The sequence below is a fragment of the Rhamphochromis sp. 'chilingali' genome (assembly GCF_963969265.1).
Source record: "Rhamphochromis sp. 'chilingali' genome assembly, chromosome: 22".
In the NCBI taxonomy this organism is placed as follows: domain Eukaryota; kingdom Metazoa; phylum Chordata; class Actinopteri; order Cichliformes; family Cichlidae; genus Rhamphochromis; species Rhamphochromis sp. 'chilingali'.
Window position 1 is genome coordinate 151,426 of NC_137950.1, and position 21,305 is coordinate 172,730.

Sequence of the window (21,305 nt, forward strand, 5' to 3'; positions counted from 1 at the left end):
TCTGATGGCGTGTGGGACAAAGGAGTTTTTAAGTCTGTTAGTTCTTGTCTTGGGGAGAAGCAACCTGTCACTGAACAGACTCTTCTGGTTGTTAATGGCCGTGTGCAGAGGATGCCCAGCATTGTCCATAATGTCCATCAGTTTCTTTAATGTCCTTTTCTCTGCCACTGTCACCAGAGTGTCCAGCTTCATGCCGACCACAGAGCTAGCCCTCCTGATCAGTTTCTCCAGCCTGGATGAGTCCTTCTTTGCTGTGCTGCTCCCCCAGCACACCACAGCATAGAAAAGTACTCCAGCAACCACCGACTGGTAAAACATCCTCAGGAGCTTCCTGCAGATGTTAAAAGACCTCAGCCTCCTGAGGAAGTACAGTCGGCTTTGGGCTTTTTTATACAGGTGCTCTGTGTTGCATGACCAGTCCAGTTTATTGTCCACCCACAGCCCGAGGTACTTGTACTTGTTGACCACCTCCACCTCCTCCCCCTCTATCTGAACTGGCAGTGGACCTTCTCTGGACCTCCCGAAGTCCACAACCAGTTCCTTAGTCTTTGAGGTGTTGAGTTGCAGGTGGTTTGTGTGACTCCATGCGACAAAGTTCCTCACCAGACTTCTGTACTCCTCTTCCTGATCATCCCAGATACACCCCATGATGGCTGTGTCGTCTGCAAACTTCTGAATATGGCATAATTCAGAGTTGTAGCAGAAGTCAGAGGTGTACAGGGTGAAGAGAAGAGGGGACAGCACAGTTCCCTGTGGTGCTCCTGTGCTGCTGACCACAGTGTCAGACGTGATGTCCTTCAGCCTGACGTACTGTGGTCTGTCGGTGAGGTAGTCGGAGATCCAAGCCACCAGGCAGGGGTCCACCTCCATCCTGTTCAGTTTTTCCTGAAGCATACAGGGCCGGATGGTATTAAAGGCACTGGAAAAGTCAAGAAACAGGATCCTGACCGTGCCTTTTCCCCCATCCAGGTGTGAGTGGGCTCTGTGTAGGAGGTACAGGATGGCATCCTCCACTCCGACACCCGCCTTGTATGCAAACTGTAGTGGGTCCTGGGCATGTTGTACCTGTGGTCGGAGGAGGTTGAGGAAGAGCCGCTCTAGAGTCTTCATAAGATGTGACGTCAGTGCCACCGGTCGGAAGTCATTCAGCTCATTGGGCCGGTTCTTTTTGGGGACCGGGACGATGCAGGATGTCTTCCATAGGGTGGGCACTCTCCCCAGTCGCAGACTGAGGTTGAAGACTCGTTGTAGCGGCTCCCCAAGTTCAGCAGCACACGCCTTAAGCATCCTAGGACACACCTTGTCTGGGCCTGCTGCCTTTCTGGGGCGAAGCTTCCTCAGTTGCCTCCTGACCTGATCCACTGTGACACTGGGAGATGGAGAGTGGGGAGAGGACTCTGTAGTGAAGGTGAGGGTGAGGGTGGGGGGGTTGTGGGCTGGTCAAACCTGTTGAAGAAGTTGTTGAGTTCGTTTGCCTTCTCCACAGTCCCCCCCACTGTGCTTTTCTTGGTGTTGTGGCCTGTGATGGTTTTCACACCATTCCAGACCTCCCTCATATTGTTCCTCTCCAACTTCTGCTCCACCTTCCTCCTGTAGGTGTCCTTTGCTTCCCTCAGGCAGCGTTTCACCTCCCGCTGTGCTGCCTTCATCTCCTCCTTCACTTTGCTCCTGAAAGCCTTCTTCTTCATGTTGAGGACAGCTTTGACTTCCTGTGTTACCCACGGTTTGTTATTAGGATAACACCGTACCGTCTTAGCAGGGGCGACTGTGTCCACACAAAAGTTGAGGTAGTCTGTAAGACAGTGTGTCGCCCCCTCTATGTCCTCACCATGTGGGCTCAGGAGCACATCCCAGTCTGTGGTGTCATAGCAGTCTCTCAGAGCATCCTCCTTTTCTGGGGTCCATCTCCGGATGGAGCGCGTTGTGACAGGCTGCCTTTGGACGAGGGGTGTGTATTGTGGCTGTAGGTAAACCAGGTTGTGGTCTGACTTCCCTAGTGGGGGGAGGGGGGTGGCTCTGTATGCATCTCTCACATTAGCATACAGTAGGTCAATTGTCCTGTTGCTCCTTGTGGGACAATTCACAAACTGGTGAAAAGCAGCCAGAGTAGAGTCCAGTGTGGCATGGTTAAAGTCTCCAGATATAATAATGAAAGCCTCGGGGTTTTGTGTCTGAAGTCTTGCTGTGACTGTGTGTATTTTCTCACAGGCAGCTGTTGCGTCGGCCCTCGGAGGGATGTAAACACACACACAGATCACATGACTGAACTCCCGAGGTAGATAGTTGTTGAAAGTCAATAAATGAATCATTACTGTATAAGTCGGCAACAGTTAGAATATTTCTGTCCTTCCATCCCTGCAGTATTGGGTCAGGAATATGATGAGAGAAGTCAGGGTTGCCCCATAGGGGTGTCCTTCTAAGAAAGGAGATATTTATTTTCAGAAGTGAGGGGGATTCCTGCCAGACGCAGAAGGTGTTTAATATCAAATAGTTTGTGAGCTTGGACATTTTTTGTACCTAAAAATAGAACATCTTTTAATGGGGGTTCACCTCATGTTGTTCTATTGGAACCCATCGAACCTCACTGCTCTCTGCATGCAGCCAGATCCAAATTGATCGGTACTGGGAGGCAAGATAACAGTTCCTAAAGTTTGGTAAATTAAGTCCTGCCCTTGAATATGGGGCCTGTAAAGAGGAGAGTTTGAGTCTTGGATTTTTCTTTTGCCATATGAAAGAAGTTATAAGTTTATGAAGCTCTTTGAAGAAACTTTTAGGAACCTTTGTAGGGAGACATTGAAGTAAGTAAATGAACTTAGGCAACGTGTTCATTTTAATAACATTAATTCTGCTTATGAGAGATAATGGAAAATCCATCCATCTCTGAATATTAAGTTTGGTTTGCTCAACAGTTTGATATAATTTAGTTTGAATATTTGATCCTTGGATTTACCAATTTGTATACCAAAGTACGTGAAGCCATTATCACACCACTGTAATGGGTCAGTCAGAGCTCTAATACGGCTGTCTTGTATATTTGATGGCACGATCTCACTTTTGGTGTAGTTTAACTTGTATCCTGAGGCTGCACTTTATTCTTTAAGACACTTCATTAAGGAGGGAATTGATTTAAGAGGGTCCGTTATGTACAGTAGGAGGTCATCTGCGTATAGAGAAAGTTCACTTGTGCCAAATTTGATTGCAGATATGGAGGCACTAGTACGAATGGCAGCGGGTAGTGGTTCAATCGCAATCGCGAAGAGCAAGGGGAGCTTGGACAGGCTTGTCTGCAGCCTCTGGTTAAAGAGAAAGTGCCTGAGAGCACATCATTTGTTGTGATATTGGCTCTGGGGGCATTAAAAAGTGTCCTAACATAACAGGTGAACTTCTCTCCAAAGCCCATAGCTTCCATCGCCTGAAATAGAAAGCTTGGCTCAATCCTGTCACATGCTTCATTAGCGTCCATGGAGATTGTTAGCAGGGGGTCTTGGTTTTTTTGAGCAGTGTTCAGTATATGGAGCAAACGTCGCACATTATCTGCTCCGTGCCTGTTTTTAATGAAGCCTGTTTGGTCAGTGTGTATTATCTTAGTCATGATGTCTTCCAATCTCAGTGCAATTACTTTAGATAATATTTTATAATCTGCATTTAAGAGGCTGAGGGGTCTGTAAGAGTCACATCTGTTTGTCCTTGCCCGGTTTCAGGAGTATTGTGATTGTTGCGATTTCCAATGATTCTGGTAATTTATTATTTTCTAAAGCTTCTTTAATCATATTTGTAAGTGGTGTCAATCATTTATTAGAGAAAGCCTTATAATAATCGACTGGGAATCTTATTAATTTGTAAACACTTGAGGGCTCGGAGAACCTCCATCTCAGACATATCTGCATCAAGCCGTTCTTTGTCCTCATTATGTAATTTAGGAAGAGTTATTCCATCTATAAATCTTTTTGCAGCAGTAAATGGCCTGTATTTACACTGAACAAAAATATAAACGCAACACTTTTGTTTTTGCTCCCATTCCTCATGGGATGGACTTAGAGACCTAAAATTCATTCCAGATACACAATATAACCATCCCTCCCAAACAGTGGTCACAAATCAGTCCAAATGTGTGGTAGTGGGCACATCTGCTATATTGAGATAATCCATCCCACCTCACAGGTGTGCCACATCAGGATGCTGATCTGACATCATGAGTAGTGCACAGGTGTACCTCAGACTGCCCACAACAAAAGGCCACCCTGGAATGTGCAGTTTTGTCTCACAGCAAAATGCCACAGATGCCACAAGCAATGAGGGAGCGTGCAATTGGCATGCTGACAGCAGGAATGTCAACCAGATCTGTCGCCCGTGCATTGAATGTTCATTTCTCAACCATAAGCCGTCTCCACAGGCGTTTCAGAGAATATGGCAGCACATCCAACCGGCCTCACAACCGCAGACCTCGTGTAACCACACCAGCCCAGGACCTCCACATCCAGCAGGTTCACCTCCAAGATCGTCTGAGACCAGCCACCCAGACAGCTGCTGGAACAATTGGTTTGCACAACCAAACAATTTCTGCACAAACTGTCAGAAACCGTCTCAGGGACGCTCAACTGCATGCCCGTCGTCCTCATCGGGGTCTTGACCTGACTCCAGCTCGTCGCCGTAACAGACTTGTGTGGGCAAATGCTCACATTCGATGGCGTCTGGCACGTTGGAGAGGTGTGCGCTTCACGGATGAATCATGGTTCACATTGTTCAGGGCAGATGGCAGCTGAGAATGTCCCAGTTCTTGCATGGCCAGCATACTCACCGGACATGTCACCCATTGAGCATGTTCGGGATGTGCTTGACCGGCGTATACGACAGCGTGTACCAGTTCCCACGACTATCCAACAACCTCGCACAGCCATTGAAGTGGAGTGGACCAACATTCCACAGGCCACAATTGACAATCTCAAATCAAATCAAATCAAATCACTTTTATTGTCACATCACATGTGCAGGTACATTGGTACAGCACATGTGAGTGAAATTCTTGTGTGCGAGCTTCACAAGCAACAGAGTTGTGCAAAATACAATAATGTAAACAAGCAAAATACAAGAATGGCTACATCTGAAACTAATAAATATATGTACAATATATAATAGTATATGCATTTCTGGATGTGTATACTAAATATTTTTCTACGTGTGTGTGTGTGTGTGTACACATATTTTACAAATTAAATAGAGTAAACAATAAATAAAATATATAAAAATATACAATTATACAAAATATACAATCTGATAGACTCCATGCGACGATGTGTTGCACTGCATGAGGCAAATGGTGGTCACACCAGATACTGACCGGTTCTGGGTCCCCAGACCCCCAATAGCGCAAAAAACTGCACATTCCAGGGTGGCCTTTTGTTGTGGGCAGTCTGAGGCACACCTGTGCACTACTCATGATGTCAGATCAGCATCCTGATGTGGCACACCTGTGAGGTGGGATGGATTATCTCAATATAGCAGATGTGCCCACTACCACACATTTGGACTGATTTGTGACCACTGTTTGGGAGGGATGGTTATATTGTGTATCTGGAATGAATTTTAGGTCTCTACGTCCATCCCATGGGGAATGGGAGCAGTAACAAAGGTGTTGCGTTTATATTTTTGTTCGGTGTATATAGCGCTTTACTAGTCCCTAAGGACCCCAAAGCACTTTACATATCCAGTCATCCACTCATTCACACACTGGTGATGGCAGCTACATTGTAGCCACAGCCACCCTGGGGCGCACTGACTGTCGACCCCACGCTCAGATTTATACAAATCTTCATAGAACCGTTTAAACTCGGCCTTTATGGGCGCTGATTCATCAAGAAGTTTATCATCTTCTGTTGATATTGTCCGTATAAATTTATCAGATGTTTCTTTCTTAATTTGCCAGGCCAGTAGTTACTTGTTTTGTTTCCATATTCGTAGTAGTGATATTTAGTTCCTGCCATGGCTGCTTCCGCTCTGCTGGTGCATAAATTATCATATTGCATCCTTGTTTTTGTTAATGTATTGAGGTATTCTTCCTTTTTTGTAGCAATATATTCCTGCTCCAAGTTTTTAATGTCAATCTCCAATTTAGTTATCTTCTCTCTAACTTTTTTAACCTTATTGGCACCGTATGACATAACCAAACCTCTCATATAGACGTTGAGAGCTTCCCAGATATTGGCATGTGAAGAGGAATTTGAATTGGCATCTAGGAATATTTCAATATTAGTGTTCATATATGAAATAGTCTCGTAGCATGTAACTTTTAAACCTCCACCTGTGGGTTACAGGTTGTGACATGTTAGTAGCCCAGGAGAGTTTGATGGGATTATGGTCTGAAAAAGTAGCTGCTAAGTAGGAGCAATCTATCACTGTTGCCGTCATATGTTGTGGTACAAGAAACATCAATTCTAGAGCGTGTATTATGTACTGGTGAAAAAAGGAAGTCCCTCTGGCCTGGATGAAGGTTTCGCCACACATCAGTTATGCCTATATTAGAGCTGGGCGATATGAGATTTTTTCATATCACGATATGTTTTTTTCATTTCAGGCGATAACGATATCTATCACGATATCAGCCAAATAACTATATTTGTAAGATTTAAATGTGCCGTTGCTCACAAGTAAAATGTGAAATAATCAGCAGCTTGTTTTTATTTAAATATTTATTTCCCATAATAAGTTCAACAGAGTAGATGTACTTAAGGAACATGAGACTTTTTCAGATAGATAAAGGCAAATATTGCAAACTACACAAAAGGCAGCCGCTAAAGCGTTTAAGTTTCAAAATAGAACAAACGAAACAGACTAAACTGTCAATTCCACTTAGAAACAAAATATTAATTCTAAAAATAAATCTTAGTTTGTTTTACAGAAGAACAGACAAAACTGACTAACTTTTGTCAATATCAAATAAACTGAGAACTAAAAGGAAATTCTCAATCTCTCCTTGTTGTATAGCTGAGCTTTTCAAACAGTTGTAACAGTTACTTTAGTCTGACAAAAGCCGAATGACGAATTAGCGCTTCCAGTCAGAGACTGAGGCTACGTCCACACGTACACGGGTGTTTTTGAAAACTGAGATTTTCCGTTTTCGTTTTAAAAATAATCCCGTCCACACATAAAGGCAGAAATGAAGGAAAACGCTGCTATGAACATGCCAAAGCAGCAGGTGGCGCTAGATTCCTAACCGTGCAGAAATGTTGGCCAATCAGAAGTCTAGAAGCCTCGGTGGGAAAAAGTAAACAAAGCTGGGGACAGTAACTGTGTGTATATGTAAGCATTTAAACACTGCAGAGAGTAGAATTAACAGTATTGTAGAAATTCATTTCACCGAAACAATAACGTGGCGCACAGTGTGACGCATGCACCAGTTTATTGTATTTCCAGACTTGCTTTCGGCACAATTTACAGTGCACGCTACTCTGTTTTTTGTCAGACTTGAAATAGCCGAAATACCTTCACACTACGGAACTTCTATGGCTCTTCCGTTCGACAATCTCTCCGGCGTTGGAACCATCATCTGTTTTCTCTTCGGTCACGCTCGGTTGATTTTTCTAGTCGGCACACTCATTTCCTCCATTACCCGCTGGCTGCTTCCCAAACAAACACACGTGCGGCTTGGCACTTGTGCTGTACGTAACAAGTCACGCGACGTGACGCTGCGGCTGTGATTGGTTCGGCTCTGCGCTACTTAATTTGGATTGGCTGCTCTTTTTTTTTTTTTTTTTTTTTTTTGAGGACAAGAGCAGCGAGGTCTATCGCGATAGCTTAATTTCTCTATCGAGTAAAAGTTATATCGCGATACATATCGTTATCGTTCTATCGCCCAGCTCTAGCCTATATCCTTCATAGCTTGGTTCAGTGCTGTTGCTGCCTTGGATAATAAAGATGTTTTGGGTGAGGACTGATCCAGAGAAGGATTTAGGACCAAATTAAAGTCTCCACCCACAATATACTGGCCCTCAATTGTAGCCAGTTTCATAATTAAGTTGTTAAAGAATAAAGGGTCGTCGTAGTTGGGCCCATATATATTTACCAAAGTTATCTTATTTCTGTTTATTTCACAATCTACAAGTAAGAATCTGCCATTTTTGTCCTTTTCAACTGAGTTTAGTTGAAAGTTCAGGTGTTTATTAATAAGCAGGGAGACGTCTCTTGCTTTGGAAGTATATGACGAGTAAAAAACATTGCCCACCCAGGTCTACGTAATTTTAAATGTTCAGCGTCTGTGAGGTGACTCTCCTGGATAAAAGCGACATCTACACTCTGCCTCTTTAAGGATGTCAGCATTTTCTTCCTCTTGATGGGTGAATTGATCCTCTAATATTCCAAGATATACAAGTTAGATGAACTGTAATTTTTTTATATGAATATCCTGGACGGGTAAGTGTCATGGTATTCAACTCTGGGGATTTCTGAACACATTCCTGCTTTCCTGAGTTTCAATGTGGTGAAGCTCTGCACATGGGTATAATAGTAAGATACGGCCTAGACCAGGGAGCTGTGTGAACAGTTGTGTGAGTAAAATGTTTGGTAAGAGACCAAACATAACCCCAAAACGTTAAAATAAAACCCCTGTAACAAAACCACATTAGGTAGGTGACAGTAGTGGAGGCCCAGGCAGCTGCTAAGGTTCAAACTTCCCATATGGAAAAGAAATAGTAAAAACTTAGGTGATTACTCATGAAAGTGGCCACTTTCTCATTACTTTCATATATTGTTTTAGTAAGTATCCAAAACATACAAGTTTCATTATATAATTTTTCAAGGGATCTTATATCTGTTTTCACTCTTATATGCTTTTCATACAAGTTTCACACAAGACAGATACAAACGTTATAAGATTTATATATATCGTTTCCATATGGGTTTAGCCACTCTCAGTGAAATATTTACAGCTAAGCACTGAATTTTACAGTCAGATATAGAACATAACTGTATAAGAGACAAATAAACTGGTTGATCAAGATGTGATCACACTCATCTAGTAGGGGGTTGATATCATGATCATAAATGCTCACAAAATCTGTACTTTTATGAATTCGTACACATTATTTTAACTGACTAACGAGCAATTATTTCTATTAGTTATCTAATACCGGATAAGTTGTATCTCCAATTCGTCTGAAAAATAGAGGATGGAGAGTTTCTATGTCAATGATTGATGTAGTCTTTTCTTCCTTCATGTCGCCCCCACCCCCAAAGTTAACAGTGGAGGGCTTCTCATCTGAGAGTACCTATAAGAGCGAATTGCTTTGTTGAAATCACATTAGATCACTTTAGTCTACTGACTCGGAAGATCTTTTAGAGAGCGTTGTGCTTCGGCAGGAGTGGGGAAAACTTTGATAGATCCCTGGTGCCTGATGCGAAGCTGAGCTGGGTACATCAGCGCATATTCGATCTCCTTCTCTCGCAGCCATTTTATCGACACGGTTATGTGCGTCTCTAATGTCGTCTTTGTTTGCGCTCCGTCTCCTCAACCTGCTCAGAAAGCGCATTGAGACAGGATTCAGTTTTCGTCAGGGTTGTTTGTATGTCGGCCGTTTTTTGTTTTTTTGTTTTTGTTTTTTTTGTCAGCGTGGTTCGTGAGGTCCTCTTTAGTTTCCTTGATAGCATTGAGTAGTTTGCTAATTGTCAGTTCCTCCTCCCCATCTGCCATATTTCTTGTTGCTGATATGTGCAGGTGCCCTGAAGTTTTAGCCGTTTTCTTTCGAGTGTCGTAAATTATAACTTGCCATACAGAAGTTTCCTTAGTAACTTTGCCTCTTGCTATGGTCCAGAATTATATGAGGGTAAGTCAGGATAAAGATAGATTCCTGGGCCTACAGCCGAGCTCATGAACACACGTCTGCTCTCTTCCGCTGTGAGCCATCTTTTAAAAAACAAATCGCTCCTCTGACTCTTAAATCACACGTTTGTTGTGAAGCTGTGTTCCCACACCAAAGCTCACCAAAACGCTGTAACGCGTAAATGATGTAGACAGAATAATACCGTGTCTCGTTATTTTATGACACATATTACATTTTTATGTAATATGGACTTATTTTTCAAGTCCATATTACACGTTGTGACATTCAGCCATGAAGCTAGCACACCAACACCTGCTGATAGCTGCGTGCTGTCATGTTATGTAATAGCACTACTGAGGGAGGTAAAGAGAGAAGCACAAAGGTCATTCTGTGTGCACGGCGTAATCCCAGCATTACTGTGAGGCTCTGAACACTCACAATGAGTTGCAGCACAGAGCCAGAATCCTGGCACCGTGCTCACAGCACAGAGCCACCTGTGCTAATTACTTAACATCTCCCATGTGCACAAAGTAAGAAATGTTTTTACGTAGAATTTAGTGCAGTTTGTAGTAACTTCCCAGCCACAGACCTTAGTAAGGCGTATTTGTTTGAGACACTGAGGACATGGGTTGCAGGCATCGGCGCACTCTGACGTGTCTGATGTGTCGATATGTATAAAATAGCAGTTAAATGCAGGTGTTCCCCACTCTGTCCAAGGGCAGTGCTGATGGACGATGGGGGTCAAAGGTAATGGTGGTTGCTCGGCAATGAAGGTGATTCTTTTTTTTAGCTATTTATTCTAATAAATTAACGTCATTATAAATGTAATCTGTAGTTTCATGTTGCAACACACGTGTCATGGCATGCATGGGTCTGCAGACAACCCTCATTTGTGCACAGACTTCAGCATGCTTTAAAGCAGACCTTCCCAAAGTGTGGGGCCCGCCCCCTGGGGGGGGGGGGGGGGGGGGTGCGCAAAGCCATGGCAGGGGGGGCGCGGGATGAAAAGGGGGGGGGGGACAAAACGCTTGGACACTGCTAGCACGGGCGCCTACAGAAACGCAAAGCAGGAGATGAAGCATCGCTGAATATGTTTCCAAACCAACTTCATTCTAAGCCAAAGACTAGAAGATATGGTGAAGCAAATCTGCCCTTTGATTTCACCTGCACAGGTGCCGAGGTAGGTCTCCCTGCAGGGTTGGTTTCCCTGCGTCGGGAGCAGCGCTGGGCTGTTTAAATCACGGACAAACAGGATCCCACATTCTTGATTTAGTTCACAAACACTTCTTGTAATGACTAACTACTCCTGACATTTTGGAGATATACATACTATACTATACTTTATACAGTAAAGTTACAGCGGGATACAAATAACATCAGGCTGATCCTGCCACGATTGTTCAAATCACAGACAAACAGGATCCCACAGCTGTTTATGTTTTTAAACCCATTTTGCACAGAGAGGCATTTTTTGAAAAATGTATTGATGCAATGTTGAACATTATTACTCAGGAAAAAAACTACAGGTAAAATAATCACACTGCCTTTGTAAATGGAAGGACAGTAACTGCGTGTAAAACCTGCAGACAGTCAGATTAACAGTATTTGGTCTCTATCTGCCATTCTGCGATTCATCTCCTGTAAACAATAACGTGGCCACAGCGTGATGTGAATAAAGGCGCATACCTTTGACGTTGCGTGATGAACTCTGTATTCCTCGTCCACACGGAAACGCAAAAAAGGATTTTTTTAAAAAAACCTCCATTTTCGGTGATTCAAAACATCGTTTACGTGGACGAAACAGCTGCGTGTTCAAAAATACCCGTGTAGGTGCGGACGCAGCGTAAAAGAGTTGGTAGTTTATTTTATTACTACCTGTCATTTATTGCAGTTTACTTTTATTTGCTTAATTGTTTACTACATGTTTGAGGTGTGAAATAAACCGCAATGGAGCAAAATATGGGCGTGTGTGGTTGGAGGATGTGTGCGTGCGCACGTGCAGGCGGGGGGCGCGAACATTTTTCTTGAAAAGAAAGGGGGGCGCAGCAAAAAAGGTTTGGGAACCACTGCTTTAAAGTGTGCGTGCGTGCGCTTTTGTGAAAAGCTGCCTCAATCCATCATCATGATTCAAGGATACGAGGATTTTTATTATAATTTCAGCACACGTGCTCACACAAGGTAAAACACTCTCTGTTTAGAAGCCAAAACGAATGAGAACACAACCGAGCGAAATCAAAGAATAAAAGTATATTTACAGTGTAAACTACGTGTAAATAAAAGAGTTGGAGCAACAAGCTGACGGACACGTAGCTCTGGGTTTGTTTTGTTTTGTTTTTGTGATTCTTGCGTGGTCTGGGCCTGGTGTGAATTTGATTGGACATCCGCTCCTGGGAAGATTGTGTTTGTATTAGCACACACCCTGATGCTCTAGACCAGCATACGTCCAAATCTTCTGCTTTTGTCGAGGTGCTCACACTTTCTGGTCATCACTTAATCACGCACATTTGATTAGCAGCACCTGGTTGCTACTTGTTCTCTTACTTCCTAAGTAAAAGTGGACTTTTCCATAGTTTTAGACTGGAGAGGTTTCCTTTTTAAGGCTGCAGAGACAATCAGGAAGCAGCATCATATCATTGGAAACATAAAGGTCATAAGCAGTGTGCATATGAACCCACTGAAGAAATGTGTTTTACACAGGAAAGCTTACCTGGACGCAACTTCACCTTCTGGCAGTGGTTTGATGGAGTAGTAGAGCTTATGAAGAAACACCTGAAGCCTCACTGGAATGATGGGTAATCACTTTTATTTATGTTCCTTCTGCGAGAATCTGGAATGAAGATTTGTCTTGCATGATAGATTGAAAAATGATCTCGACTGTCAGCTTTAAACGAGCTTTGTGCTGTAGCAGAGCTGGTGGGGTGAGGGCAGCACAGTGCACTTGTGACAGTGCACCGGTGGTGTTTTAGTGTGTAACTGTGTGTGTCCGCAGGGCCATTCTGGGCTTTGTAAACAAGCAGCAGGCACAGGACATGCTGATGTCCAAACCCAACGGCACTTTCCTGCTGCGGTTCAGCGACTCTGAGATTGGAGGCATCACCATCGCCTGGGTGGCAGAAAACCCCAACAAATCAGGTACGCAGTGGCTCTGCTTTCTGGCTCTGTTACATATACAATGCACTGCTGCCACACAAAACACACTTTCAAAAAGTCCACATGAAGCTTTTGCTCTGCTGGAGACACAGGTTGATCTTCTTCTGTCAGTCACAGCCTGTGAACTTGTCCTTGAGTGTCATGTCCACACAGAAACACTCAGCGTGGCACAAAGCCCACTGATGATTATGAGACGCTGTCTCTGCGTCCGTCCTTTTGCATGCGATCACTGCAATCCTCGGTTCTTTTGTGTAGGTGAGAGGCTGGTCTGGAATCTGCTGCCTTACACAACCAAGGACTTCTCTATTCGCTCGCTGGCTGACCGCATCAGTGACCTGAACCATCTCCTGTATCTGTATCCTGACCGGCCCAAAGACGAAGTCTTCGCCAAGTACTACACCCCCCCACTTTGTATGTGTCAGCTCATTTTTAACATCGACACTTCACTGTTACCATAACACATATCTACTGTTTTATTTTATCTTTTGTTTTGTTCTTACCAGCAAAAGCAGTTGATGGATATGTGAAACCACAGATCAAACAAGTCGTGCCAGAGTAAGTGTCTCTGTGTCAAACTGCCACAGGAAATCTGCTACCTTTGTGTCAGTTTGTCACTCCCACATGTGAAGCTTTGTATCTGCACCTTTTGTTTTCCTTATTTTTGTTGAGCAGGATTAAAATTTCAAGCAGAAAACGCTACGACCCAGCAGAGTATTTCTGTGTCAGTCATAACTTTACTAGCAGCTATAAAGATCGCTAACACTATAATTTAATGTAAAACTAATCTTCTTAAACGTTCCTTTAATGCATTACGTTACTTAACTAGGTTTAAATATAAGTTATAGTTCTGCACAGTGATAGTTATGACATCATGTCTCCGTTTTCCTCACCTGCCTCCTCGCTCACTGACACCTCCGTGTTATTCCTGCCTACCTGAGGCTCTAACACATGAAACCGTGCAGAAACATCTTCATACCGTTACCGTTACTTGTTGTTAATTACCTCCAGTTTAGACATGTGTCCCTGCTGTTGCTGGGCAGCTGGCAACGAGACACTGATTACATTCACCTCGTATGAGAGTTTGTTGTTTAAGTGTCCAAGCCAAACAATGTTAGATCAAAAAAAGTTGCATTAACGGCAAAATGTGACCTTAGAGCACGGTTGTCATGTTCAACAGAAGCAAGAACAGCAACACCTGAAGTTCAGGATTTCCTCAGCAGCTCACCTCAGTATCAAACTTCTTACATTAACAGCGTCCACCACAGTAAATAGGATATATGCTGACAGCTGACTGACAGCCTGCACTCACTACAGGTGAACAGCAGCTACAGTAGCTGGATTGTAGTCTGCTGACATCTAGTGGTGAAAATGTACACTGCACCAGTAACATCACTGGTTTTCTAGCTTGGCGTTAGCTTGCTGGCTGTGAAGATGGTGGAAGAGAGTTGATGTGCAGCAGCTGTTTCTTAACCATGTTGTTCTCTCTCCGTTCTCCACTCGCTCTTTTTTTGCAGTCAAAATAAGAATAATGTTGATATCTGCACTCAAAACTTATAAACACTCAACTCAATATTATCTGAATATTAACCTGAATATAAATATATTAGTAATATAAATAAAAACGAATATCATTGTAAAATGTGCTCTTTTAGTAATGCTGCAGTAGGCTAAAGTGAAGTGTGGCATGTCTCTGATAGATTCACCACCCCGAACCCTGAACCCAGTGCAGGAGCTACTGCATTCATGGACCAGACTGCTTCTCCCTCTGTGACCCACCCCAACAACTTCAACGTCTACCCTCCCATGTAAGCAGCTTTCTTTTTGCACGTGTGCATATGTTTAATAAAACTCTTATAAACATGTGAAAACACAAAATTAGTCAGAATGCCTTTGACATTTGTGCTGTGCAGTAGTACTTCATAACCTTCATAAATCCAGGAAACGTTTTGTTCTTAAGTCAGATTCACCAAGAACACTGAGGTTTGGCAGCACAGCATGTACACATGATCATTGCTTCATGCAACAAAATTCTGTGGTAAAAATCATCATGCTGATATTTAAAACAATAATATTTATAATAGATATGTAATGGATATATTATACATGATCAATATTGGCATTCAGTAAATGCATCAGGGGAAAGCTGGTGCTCAGTATCATGTCCAAAGATATTGCAACATGCAGACTGGAGCAGCCTGGGATTGAACCAACAACCTGTGTGGCAGAACCAGGCTCTGGGAGGAGCGCCATCTACAGGAAGACGGGAGAAAGACACGCTGTGGAAAAGAGCCAGTGATTAATAATGGTGATGATTAAACGCAGAGTGGCATGTAACCACGTAGTGAGTGAAAAAGGTGACTGAAGAAGAAACAGCCTACGCATAATGCAGCATAACTCAGGCAGGAGTGGAAACTGGAAGCTGGTTCCACAGAAGAGGGGCCTGAAAACTGAAGGCTCTGCCTCCCATTCTACTTTTAAATACTCTAGGAACAACAAGTAGGCCTGCAGAGCGAGAGCGAAGTGCTCTAATAGGGTGATATGGTACTACAAGGTCATTAAGATAAGATGGGGCCTGATTATTTAAGACCTTGTATGTGAGGAGCAGGATTTTGAATTCTGGATTTAACAGGAAGCTAAAACAGGAGAAATCTGCTCTCTCTTTCTAGTCCCTGTCAGGACTCTTGCTGCAGCATTTTGGATTAGCTGAAGGCTTTTCAGTGAGTTTTTAGGACTTCCTGATAATAATGAATTACAGGCTGCAGCCTAGTCCAGACAGTTTGTAAACAATGCAAACTATCAATACTGGTTTTGGGTGTCTTTGTTGTCACTGCTTCATTCAGGAATGTAAACCATCCATGATGATGCTATAACATTGTTTTCCATTGACCATCTTCGCTGCTGTCCTGTCAGGGCTGACGGCATGTTGGATCCCGATGGGGACTTTGATCTCGAGGACACCATGGATGTGGCTCGTCATGTGGAGGAGCTGCTCCGCAGGCCTATGGCCAACCAGTGGAACAGCCAGCAGTCCTAAACCAGACACCCGCACCTGCGGCACACCCCGAGGTCATCTCCATCTGGAAACACTCACGCCTGCAAAACCACCTGGACTGCAACCAGTCCAGGTGGTCGGGCAGATCTGCGTCACATTTTGTTATTCAGGTTTCTCTTTAGCTGTGTCCAAAATGAGAATACACCTGGTGTCGAATCCTTGTCTACTCGCCCAAGACTTTTTAAAGAAGTAAAGTCAATGTTACTGCCATTCAACAAGCTTTAGATCCTCTCCTGCTTCCTGTAGTTTCTCACTGCTGCTGTCTGGAGGCAGTTTGCTTCAGTTGGATTTTTATTAAAGACTGAGACGGGTCGTTCTCAGCAGAAGCTTTGCCTTTGTATGCGCACGCTGAGCATCAGGAGACGTGCACGACACAGATAACACACAGCTTAAGTCCCTTTCAGACACGCACTCACTTTTCTGTTGCATTGTGATGTTAAGGGCCGGCTCATTTACAGTAACGTCTGAATCCACACGGGCACAGCTGGAGGAATGACTCTGTGTCCTGGACCTGTTTGTTGTTGCTCGCCTGTTTCTATTTTACAGTATGATTAGACTGATGCATTTCCCAATCAGGAAGCCTGAAGCTGTCTCACACACTGATCTCACTGTGGAGAAGTTCAGCTACACCTCACTGCGTGTCTGAAAGGGCCTTAATATCACTGTGAGGAGCTCTCTCTCCCAGTACACAGGCAGTACTGGTTACTGTGACGCATAGTTAACAAATGTATTCTTTTCTGTATTACAGAGATGATTTTCTTTATTATTGTCAAGAAAAATGAGAAGATTTCCAATCAAGACTTAAAGAAAGACGATGTAACTTATTCCAAATCTTGAGTAATAGCTTAAAGTAGAAAGGGACAGCCAGAAGGAAACAAACTTGTCTCCTAGTAAGGTACCTATTTATAATTAGCTCCTGAGCTTAGCTGTGGCCTAAGCTTGAGGACAGGTTTACCCTCCTAGGACCTGCCGTCCACATATGTGGACATCACATTTTGGGTTATCTAGACCAAAATATTGAATTGTGCTGTACAGGAGCCTGATATCTACTCACGAGGACATTATACTGCTACTAATCTATCAACATTTTAAACGAATATCCTCATATGTGGCTCTCATGTTTCTTAAAAACAAAAATAAGGTAAAAAAAAAAAAAAAGAAATCTGGTAATTCTTTGGGGCCCGATCAATGTAAAAACAATGTGACCAAATATCAAAGAGAAATTAAAAATGCTGCTGTGGAAGAGTTCGGGTCTCACGAGGCTAAAGCTCCCTGTTGGCTCAGTGTGAGCCAGCGTCTGTGGGCCGCAGCTGTTTCAGTGTTTGGTTGAACCTGCAACAGCTGCTGTTTCTGTAACATGCTACACACCTGAGAGCAGCTGCAGACTGAACGTTAGTAAAGTGACCCTGTAGTGTGGGGTAGTTGTGGGGCTTGCTGGCACCGACTCTAAATTGTGAATGTCGATTGGTTTGTTGCATCTCTTCCCTCAGAGGTTACTTGGTCTTCCTCGAAGTCCTGACAATAAACTGTAAGAGGCGTGTTTAAAACATTTCTACCAATTCATCTGTTTCTCTGTGACGACGTTGAACCGAGCTGCCTTACAGCACAGCGCACTTAGGTGCTATCACTATAACTGCTCACTGCTTTGAATTTTGTTGTTTGTCTTCTCTCAGATGGAGTTTTATATTATAGCAATGAGATGAACACAGACAGATTTTATTTTTTATGATATTTTGTTGTTGTTTTAAATGTACAGAGTGGCCTGAGACCCCTGAGAACTTTAATGCCATTTGAATAAGAAACAGTTTGTTTACCCAAAGCTCTTCAACAGTGCAAATTTATTTGTGGTAATTTCCACTTTCATTCATATTTAAAGGGTGATAACAATTACTTTCCAAAACATCTTGTTAGCATCTCCACACCTCCAGGCTGGTGGATTTAATGACAGGACACTAGTCCAGCCTGCAGGCAGGGTTCATGTTTGGGATGCAGGTTCGGGCCATCAAGGCTTTAAAGCAGCCACGTGTTTCACAAAGTGAGCGAATAGCAGCGAGTCTTTCATGTGGACTGTATGTGTCTCTGTTTCACTTTGTGCCTCCTCATCTGCTCAGCTTGACTTTCATCAAAAGTACACCTGGCATGTATGTTAAACGATCGTGGGCGATCGTGGCTCAAGAGTTGGGAGTTCGTCTTGTAATCGGAAGGTTGCCGGTTTGAGCCCCGGCTCCGACAGTCTCGGTCGTTGTGTCCTTGGACAATACAGCCGTTGTCTGCTGGTGGTGGTCAGAGGGCCCGGTGACGCCAGTGTCCGGCAGCCTCGCCTCTGTCAGTGCCCCAGGGTGGCTGCGGCTACAATGTAGCTGCCATCACCAGTGTGTGAATGGGTGGATGACTGGATGTGTAAAGCGCTTTGGGGTCCTTAGGACCAAGTAAAGCGCTTTACAAATACAGACCATTTACCATTTTTAAACCATCAGCAAGCAAAATGTGCTCTGTCCCGTCCATGGAAACGTCTCCCTGAGTGAACTTCATCACAGACGCTCCTGCTGCACACAAACACAGCTTCTCCACACTCTGCATTCATCAATTATAAATCAGAGAAAACAGTTGTCCATATTTCAGAGATCTGATGGCCACTGTACTGTCACACAGAGGATACCGCGGTGAGTGACACAAACAACATGTTGGCTGTATGAGCTGGAGTCTCCAGCCCAACACCTTTTTCAAACTGGAGGTCTGATCACACTCAAGTCTAACCAGTGCCTTTGTCTAATTATAAACCAAGTTGTGCCATTTAGCATGGGTTTGAATAGCACTCTGGCTGTAAGATACATGTAGGCAGTCACACAGCATGTTTTCTTAAAGCTGATAAAGTTCTCACAGTGTGTGAACTGGGACTGATATCTGGAGGTGTGCACGGATCTGTTCATTGTAACAAACTCGTAGCCTTAGAGCACGTTGGCATGTTTAACTAATGACATCTGACGTTTAATCAGTGACACACATGTTAATGTGTGCTAAACGCAGCTTTCTGTGTGGTGGCCTTGAAGCCGCGTCCGAAAAAACAGCGATTCAAACTCTTTCCATGGTGGAGACGTTCTGTGTTTCTGTGGACGAAGAAAACGGACGTTTTTGTGCCGTGTCAAAGGTGTTGGTCGGCTTCTGATTGGACAGCATTTCTATGAGGGCTATTTCAGCAACTGGTACTCAGGCCTGCTCTTTACATATCTGATGTTTTCACATGAATAGTGTTTTCAGTCCCCGTTTAAACGGTACCCATGTAGAGAGTGAAGCCACCGTAGTGATTGTTACGACCACGGCTCGTAATCACAACCATCGCAGCCGTCCTGTTAGACGACTCGTAGATTTGGGAACATTCACCGAGGACCTGAAAGCAAAGAAGGGACAAAACTTACTCTTACCTCAGTGTGTGTGTGTGTGTGTGTGTGTGTGAGATGTACTGTTTCATTATAAATTTGTGACAATGAGAAGGATGGATGGTGAAATTCTCCGACCTCTTCATACTGTTAAACTTTTCTTAGGCATATAATTTTAAATATTATCTGATGTGATGTGCGTCTCTGTACAATGATCTAAAAAGCCATAAGTAAGCTTGCACACTCATCTGAAAAGGGCTGATAGTTCTCTAATGCTTACCCACCATCACCTCGTCTAGCTGATTATTTGTAAATCGCTCCGTTTCTCACGCTGACCGATTCTTCATGTTTGTTTGTCACAGTAACTGGAGTGTTAGTGACGTGTTAGTGACGTGTTAGTGGCGTGGCGCTCACTGTCATTTCTCTAGCTCACTGCATCTAGAATGAGAACCCAAGAAATGTTATCCCAGTAAATATCGGACCTGTGCAGCACCCATGTGCATGCATGCACAGTTAGTTAATCGCTGCCTTTATCGTATGATGTTTGTATAGGCTACAAGCACGCAGTCAAATGTTAGACGGACAAGCAGACGAGTCCTCAGTGTATCCACGTGTCCATCAGCCGCTGTACACGTCGCAGGAAGAAGTAAACTCCCCGTGGCGCTGGCGGGTAATCGGCAGCTGCTCCAACGTTTCGAGACTGCTCTCTGGCATGTCGTCCTTCAGTTATTATTGAATGCTCTGAAGTGTAAAAAGGTGAGTAACCCAGATGATACCGAATGCATACATGTTCCCCTGCGAGGGAAGAACGTGCAGAATGTTGTCGAGTGTAGGTGTGCGCTCCATCTTCACGCCATGTCTCCTCCACTCCCAAGTGTTTCTTCTTTCAGACCTTGTCACAGTTTATTCTCACTTCTTCCCAGGTTTCAGTCCAAACTTTAAAGAGATAAACTTTAGAGGTTTTAGAGCAGGAGAGCTTTGTGAATGCGGGCCCAGGTAGATGATGAACTGCCCGGATTGTTACTAAGCAGTTTTAACCGTGTGCGTAGTTTCTGTTCAGATGTTGTAGCTCTCGTATGTTGCCTTTCTCTTTCAAGCTTCAAGAACAAATTGGGTGTTTGTGGGTGTTTAAAATGTGTGGAGAGCATTCAGGCTGTCACAGGTCGCTCTTCTTGACTCGTTTGCTTTGGGTCACTGTTTCGTTGCAGCCTCTCTTCAGTTTGGACCACTGTTGCTTTATTGAAACGTCCGACTCCAGGTAGCTTTTGGGAAGTCTTCATTTTCTTTATGGGGCAACAGTGTGAGGTACGACTCGGTATGTTCAACTCGCACTGAGTCGTACCTTAGTTTGTGTTAGATTGTTATATAATTCTGCAGAAATACCGGCCACACCGAGCTGTTCTTGAAACGGTTTGAACCTCAGCCGAGTCCACGTTAGTTGGATCAGTCACGTGAGTCAGTGTGGTTGAGCCTGATCACTGATGCAACAGTCTCTCCAACGTCCTGAATCAGTGTATCTGTCTGTGTGTTTGCTGGCTTCTGTTAGCTCTGTGCTCTGTCTGTTTTACTGAATTTGTCCTACAGTTTACTGGAACTTTGATGTTGGGATTGGAAATATGACAATAAACTTTTTTTAATGAATCTTTCCGTCGTGTTTTTCTGTTCTTGTCCTGGCACACATCAGAGATGTTTGTGTGCAGGTTTGATGAAATGATTTGGCCTCTTACGAGTGTTTTTTGACCAAAATGTTTGTTGGGGAAATAAAGTGTTTGTGGCTTCTTGTTTGATTCTGTTGTGGAAAAAAATGGCAGAAACATGAGCGCAGTCACTACGAGATGGGTCACAGTCAAAAGATGAGGGCGTGGAGTAGATCTGACTGTATTTATTTGTTTTAACCAATGGCAGCAGCAAAGA

At 43.7% G+C, this 21,305-nt stretch overlaps 1 protein-coding gene across 2 annotated transcripts in view; it reads left to right on the forward strand.

The window, feature by feature from the left end:
• The window catches only part of LOC308390777 (signal transducer and activator of transcription 5B-like), a 54,644-nt gene extending 33,608 nt beyond the window's left edge, over positions 1–21,036 (forward strand). For both annotated transcript variants that reach the window (XM_080873048.1, XM_080873049.1), the window contains 6 exons: positions 12,510–12,604; positions 12,802–12,944; positions 13,218–13,373; positions 13,466–13,517; positions 14,660–14,767; positions 15,873–21,036. In XM_080873048.1, the coding sequence (XP_080729174.1) occupies positions 12,510–12,604; positions 12,802–12,944; positions 13,218–13,373; positions 13,466–13,517; positions 14,660–14,767; positions 15,873–15,996 (678 nt within the window). In that variant the 3' untranslated portion in view covers positions 15,997–21,036. The remainder of the gene's footprint in view (positions 1–12,509; positions 12,605–12,801; positions 12,945–13,217; positions 13,374–13,465; positions 13,518–14,659; positions 14,768–15,872) is intronic.
• The last annotated feature ends 269 nt before the right edge of the window (positions 21,037–21,305 follow it).